This window comes from Amphiprion ocellaris, chromosome 16, assembly GCF_022539595.1.
Source record: "Amphiprion ocellaris isolate individual 3 ecotype Okinawa chromosome 16, ASM2253959v1, whole genome shotgun sequence".
NCBI classification, from domain to species: domain Eukaryota; kingdom Metazoa; phylum Chordata; class Actinopteri; family Pomacentridae; genus Amphiprion; species Amphiprion ocellaris.
Window position 1 is genome coordinate 29,231,369 of NC_072781.1, and position 13,654 is coordinate 29,245,022.

General features: G+C 39.0%; 1 protein-coding gene across 2 annotated transcripts in view; it reads right to left on the bottom strand.

Annotated features, from left to right (window-relative positions):
• Positions 1 to 529: 529 nt before the first annotated feature.
• The window catches only part of LOC111579075 (pro-neuregulin-3, membrane-bound isoform), a 464,743-nt gene continuing 451,618 nt past the window's right edge, over positions 530 to 13,654 (bottom strand). The window contains exons 8-9 of one of the 2 annotated variants that reach the window (XM_055018709.1): positions 10,820 to 11,002; positions 530 to 2,205 (exon numbers count right to left, since the gene is read on the bottom strand). In XM_055018709.1, coding sequence (XP_054874684.1) covers positions 1,566 to 2,205; positions 10,820 to 11,002 — 823 coding nt within the window. In that variant the 3' untranslated portion in view covers positions 530 to 1,565. Of the gene's footprint in view, positions 2,206 to 10,819; positions 11,006 to 13,654 lie in introns of both variants that reach the window. The other variant, XM_055018708.1, reaches the window with a different exon arrangement.

Sequence of the window (13,654 nt, forward strand, 5' to 3'; positions counted from 1 at the left end):
TTGAACAGACGCCAGATCCTCCACATTCACTCGCCTAAAAAAACAAACTCCTCGTCCAATGTTTTCCTCCCACTGGTTCTCCTTTTTAAAAAACGAACCGCTGTGAGCCAATCACGGGTGAAATTGTTTGGTATCAAGGCCAGAGTTCCCCCTCATTTATTCATTTTATGTAGTTTTTTATTCCAAAATGACATCAGCAAACATTTGGAAAGAGACAGAATCAAAGTAAAAGCTTCTCTTTTTTAAAAACCATCAACAGAAAGAGTTTTGTGGATTTAAGTGTGTTTTCTGGAGGAATTTGGGATTCAAACCACATTTTCTTGAACATTTCTGTATTCTGTGGTGGATGATTTCTCGTGTGTGCAAACCAGATGTACGTCTTCCAGCATGCATGTCAAAATGACCAAAAAACAGCTCTTATTTTGAAAAATCTTACCATTATCATCGTTGTTATTGTTTTTCTTTTACTTTTTGACACCAGAAACATTTGGCTGTAACTTCATACAGAGATTCAAAAGCTTCCAATTCATAGGATACAACATAGAGACATTTATTTCTTGTTTCAATACCAAAACCATGTGGTCGTCCCTCAGAAAGCAGCATTGTTCATTAATAACCAGAAATGGAAAACAAACTCAAATAAAAAAAAATTTGCTCCTGTGGTGAACCGAAGCCGTCCGTCCTCCTGCAGTCCGTTCCAACCAACCAAATAATAATCAGAATAATGCACAGGTGAATGTGAGTGTGTGTGTGTGTGAAAATAGAATTTGTAACAAAAAAGAAAAATAATCTGAATTCTTCCCAACAAAATAATGCAGATATTTCCATATTTTCCTGCTCGCTGCTTCCCAGCATGAACACACACACACACACACACACACACACACACACACACACACACACACACACACACACACACACACACACACGCGCGCGCACGCACACATACAGCCGGGGAGCTTTTATTTTGAAAATCCTCAAAGTGTTGCTGATTAACTTGGAGGGCTGCGCTGGAATTCTTGGCTGAGTTTGTCGGGTTTTTTTTTCTTTAAAAAGGCAAAAAGGGGGAGTGAAGTCTTCCTCGTCGGCTCGCAGAATGAAATGAAAGTTCTTCCAGTCGAGTCCAAAGAAACGTGACAGAGTTTTAATACAAAACAGGGGAGAGGAGAAGAAAAAAACAAGAAAAATAGTTACATCATTCCTGTGTTTTTCAACTTTTTGTACTTGGTCACTTTTTGAATTCCATATATTTATATCCATATATATTTATATATATATTTATATATTCTTTTTACAATTAAAAACACCATGGATTTGACAGACTATTTGGTTTCTTTTTGTCTAAGTAGAAGTGTTTTTTTTTCATCGTTTTTGTAAATAAATGCAAGTAAATATTTTTTTTTCCTCTTTTTTCCGGTCGGTGTAAAGGCGGCGGCCACTCCAGAAGTGTTTGTATGCATATCATCAGCACATTTTCAGAATTTCCATGATATTACGTGTTTTTTCTTTTTTTTCCCCCACAGATTCGGCAGTTCCATCTGTCAGCGTCCAAAAATCGAGTCCTCTCATTGGCCGCTCTGGCCCAGGTCTCTGTGTGATTGGCTGGGGCTGAGCAGCTGGGTCTGCGTTGGTCCGCTGCAGCTCAGTGACGCGCCACTTCCTCCGTTAAGGTTCAGGAAGCAAACAGTTTCTCTGGCCTCCACTGGCGCCACCGTGGATCTGCCGCCGCCGCCACTGTTAACGATGACTCCGCCCTCTTCCTGTTTCCGGTGAGCCAATGCCAACGCCCGCAGCTGCTCCTGCGCCTCCTCCAGCAGCAGCGCGACCTCATCCTGCTGCCGGCCAATGGCGGACGAGCAGGAAGTGGAGAAGAGCGCGTTGGCGTGCGGTGGCGCCATCTTCTCCCTCCTCTCTCCGCAGGTGGACATCGATGCGGTTGCTGGGGCGACGCTGGTTTGCATACAGGACGCCTCGTTGTCATGGAGACACTCCACAGATGGGATGATGGGGATGGAGCAGGAGCGGAAGGGTGGCGGTGGGAAGTGGTTGCCGTGGCGGCGAGCTGGTCGCCTCAGGCTGCGGGAGGCTTGGTTGGGATCCGGATTCGTCTCCACGCGGTCGCTCCACGGCGACAGCGTCTCCACGGCAACGGGAGCTTGCATATTTAGGAAGCCTTCGTCTGGTCTTCGGTTCTCCGCCTGGAAACTGTAAAGACAAAAAAAAAGACGCAGAAACAAGAGAGAACGAGGAGTTAAAGGTTATTCAGTGGCAGAAAAATTTCCAGAGAGGAGAAGTCATTGTGTCTCAGCGTGATTTCAACACGATCGTATTCTCAAACGCCTACGCCGAAGCCCCGGCAGAATACACAGAGGCTCGGCTCTCCACCCTCCACCATCGCTCAGGCTAACCAAGGCTGTGGAGGGGGAAGCAGATGAGTCTGACATCTTTCTTTCATCTCTTTGTATCAGTCCACACACAAAAACTCCAAAAAAACCCTCTTATATAAGCCAAGAGTTAACACGGAGTTCACTTTTTTATTTTATCGATTTTAAAGACGACGAGCGTTTTGTTTTGAAAAGTTCACGAACTCCGGTCAAGGACAGCAGAGGTGATCCAGCATCACGTGGGATTCATTATTCTTTTTCCTCTTTTGATTCAGAAAAACAGAAAGTCGTCACAGTTTCAGGTCAAGATCAGTCGCTTTGAAAATCCTATTGAAGCCGCTGGCGCTCAGAGTTTCTATGACTGCAGAGATCAGGTGAAAACAGGAAAAAGCTTTCAGTCGAGCCTGCATCTTCCTCTCAGCTCTGCATGTTTCAACGCTATTTTAATGTTTCTGCAAATCTCACCTAAAAACAACAACAACAACAAGTCCATTATTTCTTGAAAAGTGCTGTATAAATAGATAAATTGCAAAAAAAGGACACTCAGAAAGATCACAGAACAACAGAAAATTAAACAGAAACTAAAAAGACCAGAGAAGCAAAAAATGGAGAAATACAGCAAAAGTTTTACAAAATAAAGCAATATAACAAACACCAGTGGATATAAATAAAACTATAAAAACACATATCAAATTAAAGTCAACAGAAAATAGAGGGTACCCAGCCGACATTTCTTTGGTTCCAAGAATGTTCTGCAAAGTTCTACTAATGTTTTCACCAAAAGAGTTTTCCAGAATGTTTCACTTGAAGGTAAAACAACTAAAAGACGTTCTAATAATGTTTGGTGATAATGTTTTTTTAGATGGTTGAGCTCAAACATTCTCAAAACTTAATGTTGCATCGAGAATGTTCCTCCTGTGTTATGGAACATTGTGGGAACGTTTTATAGATTCTATGATGAGCTCTATCAACAACATTCTCAGAACATCACAGCCAGAATGCTCCACATTTAATACTATATTACAGTACAAGAACGTCTTATAAAGAACGTTCTGCCATCTCAGGTGTTCACAACTTCAAATGTTTTTTTGAACGTTGCATTGAGAACATCCTACCTTTGTTTGCACTGAGGAAACGTCGTAAAGGAGAACGTTCTATATTGTGCTCCCTCAACAAAAAGGCAGAAATGTTCCACCTTTAATATATCACATTACAGGAACGTTAAAAAAATGTTCTCCATTAAAAATGTTTCTAAATGTTGCATTGAGAACATTCATCTTTTGTTATCGCTGTGGAAACATCTCATCTCTTCTAAAATGTGTCGCCTCAAGAACATTCCTAAAACATCCTCAGAACATTGCAGGAAGAAAGTTCCAGAAAGAGCCAGACAGAACAGCAACAACAATAATAAAAGTAGTAATAAATTATTATAATAAAAAAATAAACAGAAACAAACAACAAATAAATCTAAAGAGAATGGAAATAGTCACATAAAATAAACAACAACACATAACAGCAAGTTCTAAGTTGTAAGAGTGATTTAAAAGGAGATTGTGCAGCTTTGTATCCTCAGGTTGGTCGTTCTAGATTTCAGTCAGAACGTTTCCTCCAGTGGATCTCAGGCTGCAGACTGGTCCATATGGGGCAGAACCAGTAAGAATCCTGGTTCTAAGGTTCTGCCCTCCCCGGTCACCATCCATGTTTAATACATCCATGTGCTGTTGCTCCATAAATCCAGTTTTCAAGCCGTTCAGTGCATTTGTTTGTTTGTTTCTTCCTGCTTGCGCTCGCTGTAACCGAACTAACTGTACATTTTGTATCTGTTGCTGGTTCATAATTAATGAGCTCATTTACATATGCAGAAGAAGGAACGGGGCTACAGGGAGGAATCAGCTCGCAGGATGGAAAACACTGATGTGATTTATTTATCTGTTGTCGACTAAAAGGTGCACAGAGACAGAAACTGAAGCAGCAGCTACAGCTTTTCTTCTCTTCTCTCAGTATTTAGAGAGCTTCTATAGTTCTGTATTTCTGAGTCGGTTTCAGTCCGACTTTGAATCTATGTACTTTTGATGCAGAGCTGCACCGTCGTGAGTAATGTGGTTCTGCTGCACTGCACTGCACTGCACTGCACTGCACTGCACTGCATGGCCCCCACTGCGGCGCTGTCTGAAGTATTCACTGTACACAAGCAGCCTTTTAAAGACCTCATTAGAAACCTTCCTACATGCATGAACCTCGACCTGACTGCCAAACAGCAAAATTGATATCAGTGAATTCTCCAAAACCTCAAAATACATGAACCCTCTGAACCACTAGACCTGCCCACTGGTTTGAACAGCATGTTATGAACAGCCCAGGATGCAGTGATGGTGCCCCTGCAAAACGGTTTTATGTTTAAACAAAGAAATTACATCATTTATCAACCAGAAACTGTAAAAACTGAAAGAACTGTTGGACTTTACGCTTTACAACAGCCCAGATCTAAGCTTGAAATCCTGACATTTCTTCAAAAAACTTAATTCTACATATTTCATTTAAAAATTGCCAGAAAATTTGCCACTTGGAGTAACCAGACTCTGTAAAAAAACAAAAAAATTCTGTGCTCTTTAGTGGAACCAAAAAAAATCCATAATTGATTCAGCTCCAACCAACGGTCATGCTACAAAAATTCAAGGAGTTTTCAACTGAACTGCAGGCAGTGTTTACACTGACATTTATGGAAACAAGCAAAAATTCTAAGTAGTAAATTGTCTATGGAGTAAGAATACTGGTTGGTTTCTATTCATAATATAAAATATATACAAAATGTACTTAAATAAATAAAGTAAATTATGATTTATGATATGGTAGCAGCCACGTGACAACAATTCAGAGACTTCCCGGCTGAACTGCAGGCTGTGTACTCAATGCACATAGGATTTAAGCATGAAAAGAAATAAAAAATGTAAACTCAAAATATCTATAGTATGTAGAGTCACCATATGTTTTTTCCAGAATTGGTAACACGAGGAAAATATTTTACATAATCATCACAGGTTCTTCAATCTTTGTAAAATAAATAAAAGAAATTCAACTTTCCTTTAACTATTATCAGAATTCGTGGCATTCTCATTGTATCATACTGCATAAAAGACATCCTTCCTCATGGTTGTTCTGTTTCCATAAAGGCAGGACTTTATATTGCAGTGAAAAATGAACAACAGTGAAGAGAAATATGTAGAAACTGCTTCAGAGAGATGAACTAAACCAACAAGAAAAATTGTCAACAGTTGTTTTTTTTTTACTTTTTCTGATTTCAAGTCAGTTCCTCATTTAACTGCTACTAAAATAAAAGTTTTGCATCTTCAGAAACTTCATTTATTGAACTCTGGCTGCGTTTACATTAAATTATTGAGGAATTAACTATAGTTCTTTCATGATGTTTTGGACTTTAGGTGACCATGAGGGCCAACAGACTTTATATTGCAGTGAAAAATGAGCCCGGAGTAAAGAAAAACTCTCAGAAACTACTAAGGGTTCAGAGGATTAAAATGCATTTTTTGTGGTAGACAGTGGCCTAATGTATAATTAAAATTAGGATTAACTAAAACATGTTTTTTCTAAATACATTGGTGGGCATTTTCAAACTTAATTTGAATACTGACATTGTAGAAATAGCTTGAGGAACTTGAGGTAGAAAAAGAAGGCGATTGATATGCAAAAACCCTCTCGGGATGAATGTGAAATGGAGAATTTGTGGTTCATGTTTTTTCACCAGGTATCCCTGACATGTGGGTTGAGGTAAGGGTAGCTAAAACACTTCTACCTGATCAGAAAAAGATCTAAAGATTGTGGTTACAGATAGAAAAAACGTAATTAATTAATAAACCAACAAAGAACTGTGCTACTTCCTGCTTTGGAGGCTGAACAGGAATCACGAGGTGCAGAAACATCCAGGATAAGTTGAATTATTACTTTGCTGCAGGTGTCAGGAGTTTGTTTACATGACATTTAGAAATTCTTTTTGATGCAGAAAAGCAGGTTGGTTACATGAGCTCAGCTACATGCTTCTTTAACCACCTTTTTCTGTCTCTTACTGCTGCGTCTTCTCATCTGTTGTTCAGTTTGTGTTGCCTTCAGCGAAGATATATAGAAAGATGTAAAACATTTCTCTTGGGTTGTGTTCATTACCAGCCTCTGTTCTGTTTCTGGGCCTTGATGTAGCTTCACTGAACTCTTTCTAAGACTGACCGTTCCCCTCAGTGCTATCAGCATCTAAATCCAGCTGTAATGTGGAGCACAGCCTCATTATCTTTATGTAATAATTCATAATCCTCTGCAAGTTTTTTTTGTCTGCCACCTCAACTTTGGAGTCCCTCTTCCATGTAATACCCTCATCACAGACGCTTTCCATCAAGGCGGAGATGGTGCTTTTCATTTTTTTTTTGTTTTATCTATGCTGCGTTTTTTGAATTTTTTTGAAAACCTCTCTGAAAAAAACACAGCGGAGGTTTAGCTAGCGGCCAGCAGAGGGGATCCTGGGAGCGATAAGCGAAGATGATGCGAGGGTGCTAATTCCCAAGATAACATTCACAGCCAAATCTCTCTTTTGATGTGTTGAAACACAATCAGATTACAAAAAAAAGAGAAAAATCTATGAAGCACTGTTCAAATATAGACCCGGCAGCAACGTGGGAGCAGCTCGAGGGGTATTACAGAGAGATTGTGAGCAAGCGAGGTGAGATAAGTGACCGGGCTTTTATCTTTTACGGGAGCTCATTACAAGTACAAGTGTTAACAGTCATTTTCATTAATCCGCCACCCTACAGATAACTTCCTAATATATCGCTTCAGTTTGCTGATAAATTCTGAGTAAAATCCCCCTTGTAGTATGATGCAGTGACCTTGTAACACTGAGAAACACACCGGAGACGTGCGTTTGTCCGTGCAGTGAGGTGTACGTCTGCGGAGGGTGAACTCGGTATGCTGCAGATGTCGTCCGAAAGCACAAAAAAGATGCACGCGGCCTCTTCGTCAGCCATTTTGGAGACAGCTTTATCTTAAAATAGTCGTAACAACACAGGACATTCTGTCTCCCTGTCAGCCATTTTGTCGAGATAACGCAGAAGAGAACAGGCAACCCTTTTCTTTTAAAGCGTTTTCCAACTGTCGCTTGCTATCTGCCGCTCCTCCTTCACGTCCTTTCTGCTGCCGCCGCCTCTTTTTCTACTTTATTTTGGAGCCCTTTACCTTCGTGTCGCAGCAGATTCTACTCTTTCTGTTTCTCAAATGTCTCCATGGCAACGCGGCCGACCACACTGATGCCGCTATCCGTCCGTCCATCTGCCGTTGTGTGGAATCTTACATTGGAGAGTGAATGAGTAGGTGAGCGAGTGATGGAGTGTGTGCAGGTCAATGACTCAGCCGGCAGGAGTGAATGTAAGAGTGTGTGTGTGCAGCTGACTGAATGAGTGTATGTGTGAGTAAGCAAGCCAGCGTGACCTCCTGTATTTTGTGCACAACCTGCTCATCCGTTCGTCCCAAACTGTGGCTGATTTTGATGCATCATCTGTGCATGTTTTCATGACGGGGAATTTTTATGCCGTGCAGTGGAGGGCACAGATGCTCAACGGGTAAAAACTAAAGAAAAAAAGGCCAAATTTGGACAGCAAAGGGCACGTACAGTAACTAGAGATACCCTGGGTGAGGATCTGGATGATACCAAGGGACTGCAGATGGAAATTAGCTTAAAGCTAACTCTGGTGCAATACATCAAATGGAAACATTTTTGTTTAATACTGTACATGGTCCCCTTTAAATAAAATTTTAAAAAATAGCAGGCAAAAATATACTATGGCTTGTTTGTTTGACTTTACACCAATTCTAATCATCTTGGACGATGCTCAGGATGTAGTGATGGTGCCCTTGCAAAACTGTGTTTGTGGGACATGCTTGAAAAATAAAACTTTTGTTTGTACCAAACTATAGGCGACTTTGCTGCAGCATGTTGTTATGACAGGGAAATAAAAAAGGGCCAAATGTGGACAGCAAAGAACACCTACAGTAACCAGAAGACATTTTCGCCAATCAATGAACTTCTAAATGAGAATCTTCATGAAAAGTCCCAGAGGAATAAATGGCCTGGCTTCTTTGTTTTTACTTTGGACCAGTTACAATCATCTTTGGTGATGCTAAGCCCAGGATGCAGCAATGGTGTCCCAGCAAAATTGTGTTTGTGGGACATGCTTGAAAAATTAAACACTCATTTGTTCGTACCAAACTATGGCTTACTTTGCCACAGTACACAGTACAGTGAACATGTTTTTATGACGGGGAAACAAAAAAGGGCCAAATTTGTAGACTACAGTAGTTGTACTACATCTGTAGCATAGTAACCAGAAGACATTTTCACCCCTAGAGAACACCTAAATGAGAATCTTCAAAAAAATCACTTAAGAAGAAAGGGCCCAGCTTGCTTGTTTTTGCACTGACATTCTTGCACTGCACATCTCTGCACTTTTAAACTTTATTTTTATTTTTATTTTTTCTGTTAAAAAATTTTGCCACCCTTGTATATATTGTAAATAAAGCTGCTGTAACAATGTAAATTTCCCCTGGAGTGGGGAGAAATAAAGAAATTTATCTTATCTTATCTTTACTTTGGACAATTACAATCATTGTTTGCATTGCTAAGCTCAGGATGCAGTAATGGTCCACCTACAAAATAGTGTTTGTTCCACTTCGGTCCAACCAGAGAACACTCAATGTCGATCAGAGGCTGACTAATTAATTCATTTAATGAGTTAAATGAAGTCTATGGATATATTTACATTAAATTACTGAGATGTTAACTGATTCCATTGAGCTGTTTTACAATGATTTGGACTTTTGAGGACTATGAGGGCCTTTAGGTTGTGCAGAGAACACCAGATCTGAACCTAAAGAGATTACCAGCAGCCCATGAGTCACTCTTTAGCGTATCCAGGTACATGTTCCTGTGTAAATATAGATTCAGGGTTAAGGAAACTCAGTGCACCTAAAGTATCTGTTCTTATATGTTCAAGACTGTTTTGTCCGGTTGTGTCCTTGTGCTCTGTCTTCTATTATGCATGTAGGTCATGTGCAGCTTAGTCCTGATCTGGGACCAGGACGCCTGAAGTGAAACCTGCCAGTCCAGGTGGGTAAAACTCTGACTCACCATCCAGCAAGAAATGGGTCAAAGCACAGCAGCCTTTCACACCGAATACACTTCCTGCACATCATTTGCATTTTCTCTGGCTTGTCTGCGAGGCGTCGCCCTGCTGCATTACATCTGAACACTGTGGTTTAATTATTGGTCAGTCTGCTACGCTGTCACGTTAAAGCGCTGATGATCGGAGTTTAACGCACAAGTAAAAGCGAGGGTGCAAAAGATGCAGATGTGCAGCTTGGATCTGGTCCTTAAAAGCACCAGGCGAGGCTTTGAACTGCAGACCATGACGCGGCGTGACCTTGTTTTTATCTTTGCTCAGCAGATTGGAAAACAAAAGGGATGAGGGGGAGTAAAGGAGGTTAAAAAAAGAAATGCAGGCTGGGCTGTTTCTTTTTTTTTCTTTCTTAGAATTGGCTTTGAAATATCCACTCTTGAAATGAAACCCAAAGCTCTGTATTTCTCAGTCAGTGGGTTTCATTGCAATGACTCAGCACTTGGAGGATACAGCAGAGAAGAAACCAGAGAGAATAAAAATACCCTCCATCGAGAAGCTGCACTTAAAACAGCCTTTATATAGAAATAAGACAAGCAAATGCATAGAAATACATCATATGAGTGTATTTAGTCGTATGAAGCTATTTCACTACCTTAATTTTAAGCTCTTATCTCAGTTATTATAAGAGTTACCTACACATATTTTAAGCATAAATATATATATATAAACATAGAAAGAAAAGTATAAAATTTTATTGGAAAAACAATAGATGTAGTTACTGCATGATAATAAATGCAGATTTTGTATATTAGGTTTTATATCAAGGCAAAAACATATTTTGGATGATGAAATTACTATGATTTTACATGTATTTCACCATAAAGTGCTGGTATTATTTATATATATATATATATATATATATATATATATATATATATATTTAGAAAGGTCAAGGGTATTTGATAAGAGCTGCATGTAAAGTGAACCCATTAAACTTCACTACACTGTATTAGACAATAATACTGGGATATATGTCAGCATACACACACATTTAAAGACTATTTATAGCAGCTAATTGACTTAATTGTTCTTCAAAGATTCTCTCTTGAACAGGAGATTCATTATGGAGACGGAAAATATGTTTAAAATGGTTGCCAAATTTCCACTTTTCTCATTTTCTATCAATTATTTTAGTGTTTTATATTGTTTTAAGTTAGAAAAAATATTTGCTACTAGTTTTAATCAGGACTTCCAGTAACTTCTCACCCTCTTTGTGCTTCTGCCTCCTTCTCAGCTGAGTCCACTTCCTGAAGGTGCTGGTAGGCGGGGCCAGAGTACTTGGCTCCTCCAATCGGGTTCAGCCTTCCTCTGGGAATGGGCGGAGTCCTGCGAGGAGCTGACCAATGGGCTGCCATCGTTCTCTGGTCGGGGCTGTGAGACAACGAACCACTTCTAGGAAGAAAACAAAAGATATTAATAAATTATCATCATTAATCATATGTTGTGTTATTTTTATTACAAGAAAAAAATGTGATTCAGATTAACTGAATTCATATATAAGTTTCGGAATAAATGCAATTTTGTTTTGAAATGTTCTCAGCTACAGTGTAGGAAGTAGTTTTAAAGAGCCACAAATTCCAGAAAATGAGGAGGACGGAGGCAAAAGTTGGCACAAACTTAAGTTTAGTTGTAATCTTTATTATATTATATCGTCTTTATTATATCTTTATTTTTGAGCCTTATTGTACTCTTTTGTTTCTTGTATTGCTTCTTTCACTTCTAATTTCTAATCTAGCAGCTATAACTTGTAAATATCCCTTGTGAGGGATTAATAAAGTTCATTTTATCTTAGATTTTCTCATCTTATGGTCATTTGTATGTTCATTTACTGTCTATTTTTGACTTTATTTGCTTTTTGCTGCGGTCTCCACACCAAAACTGTGTAGTTAGTTTTTGGAAAATATCAGGCTTTGGTTCACACTTTTAAAAAGACGACTGCATTAGAAGCTTGGTTAACTTTGGACAACAAAACCACTTCACAAGGTTTAGAAAAACAACACATTTGGGGTCAAAATACAACATATTTGAATCTTTTCAATCATTTTCTGGGTGATTACGGTGGCAAATTATATCCCATCGAATATATGATTGGGTGGCTAAAAAGAAGCAACACTAAAACAAACTGCAAAAATGGTTGATTTTAAACACGTGAGAAAAAAATGAATCTTTTAGACACATGAATGTTGTTTTCCAGAAATTTTAACTGTTTTGGTGGCACAAATTATTATATTGCAAAGAATATAAAAAAAGACAGCTATAAACAGTACATGTGGTGTTTGAAGTGTACAACCAGTTTTAAAAGACAAATAAATAAAATGCAAAGTTTAAAAAAAAATTCATATTTTCCCCTGTAGCATCAACTACCAAAGCACATTTTACTACTTTTTGAGAAAGATAGTTTTTGCATGTTGTTTTCCAAAAAATGTAATTCTTTTGGAGGCACAGCAGTTTGTTTTTTAGGTAAAGAATATATAAAAGACAAAAAATATGTGATGTTTGACACATTCAAAGATAAATAAAGGAGCTGCAAAGTGTTCAAAAATTAATATTTATAGCCGTAGGATTAAATATACAAGCAGACTTGACAGTCTTCTGAATAAAATAATTTTAACTCTTTGGGTGGAACAGCAGTTTGGCAAACAAAAAGAGACAGTAAATATGATATCTGACAGGATTCAAAGTCTTTTCATAGCCAACAATCCAAGAAACTGAGGAGCCGAAGAAGCTAAACAACAATATCTGTGGCTCGCGGCTCTTTGGCACATTTTCTTTTTTGGCATCTGATGGGAAAACAAAGAGTCTTTTTCAATTAGTTGATTGCGATGTTTAAATGAAGGTGCAGAAACGAGGAAAAGTTTTTTTTTAAAGGAAAGCGAAGTTGCCAAATTCTATAAAACTTCACTGGAAAAAAGTCAGAAAATGGTGCCAAGTTCAGAGTTTTAGCAGCAGGAACTCTGGAAAAGGTTGATTTGCGGCTCCGTAATCCCTCAAAAGAGAGCATGTGTGTGACTTACTTTACTCAAGTAGCAAATTCCCCCTTTATCCTGCTCTTATTCTGGGTTTAGATTTAATTTCTCGCCCAAAAACACCACTTCAAGCCCTCGTTCGGATTCAGCTCTGCTGTTCTGACGGATAGATTTGCACTAAAAACATGCTCAACGACTGGAGGCTTATAGTCAGGCTCTAAATAGCAGAGCTTCACATGGAAGCCTTTAAATTAGATATTTCCCCAACATGGAGTTAGCCGGGGACAGCTTTTTTCTGTGGCACAATAACGTCCGAGCCTCTGCATAAGCGGATGCAGTTGCGAACAAATAAACCCAGTGAGGATGTAATTTGGAGCCGAGTAATCTCATGATCAACCTCCTGGAGAAGGCGAAGGAGAACAGTCTCGCCGGAGTTCGGTCCAGAGGTTAGAGGAGTGGACTTTGCGGCTGGGAGGTCGTCTGATCGTATTTCTGGGTTTGTTCTGGGAAAATCTCCTCTCAGCTGCAGCCTGGATCCACTTGAAAAAAGGCCGATTAACCTCCAACTGCTGCAGGAGTCACAGAGCGGTAACAGGTAGATTGAAAAAGGCTGAGAAGGAGAACGTCTCAACTGAGCTGTGATGAAAGAGAACGTCTCAAAAAAAAATCTATTATGTGTTCATTTTTACTTATTTCTCCCCTTTGGGTCGAGAAAAGTTTAGTTTCTTTTCACTCAAACGAACACGAAACCTGATATAAAGGTTAAGACACTGAATGTATTACAACTCTAAAGAACGCTCTGTCATCTGAGGTCTTGATAACATCTCATTTTTAGAATGTTGCAGTGAGAACATCCTTCCTTTGTTATCAAATAGTGTATTTTTCATTGCATTTTCTTAACAAAAAAATTGTCCACCATTGTTAATATATTTCAGCACAAGAAATCTTGAACATGTTCTTTTGATTGTTGCATTGAGAACATCTGCTTTTAGTTATCATTGTGGGAATATTTTGTAGTATGTTCTATCAAGTGTTTCCTCAACAACAGGGCAAAATGTTCCACCTTTAACAGATA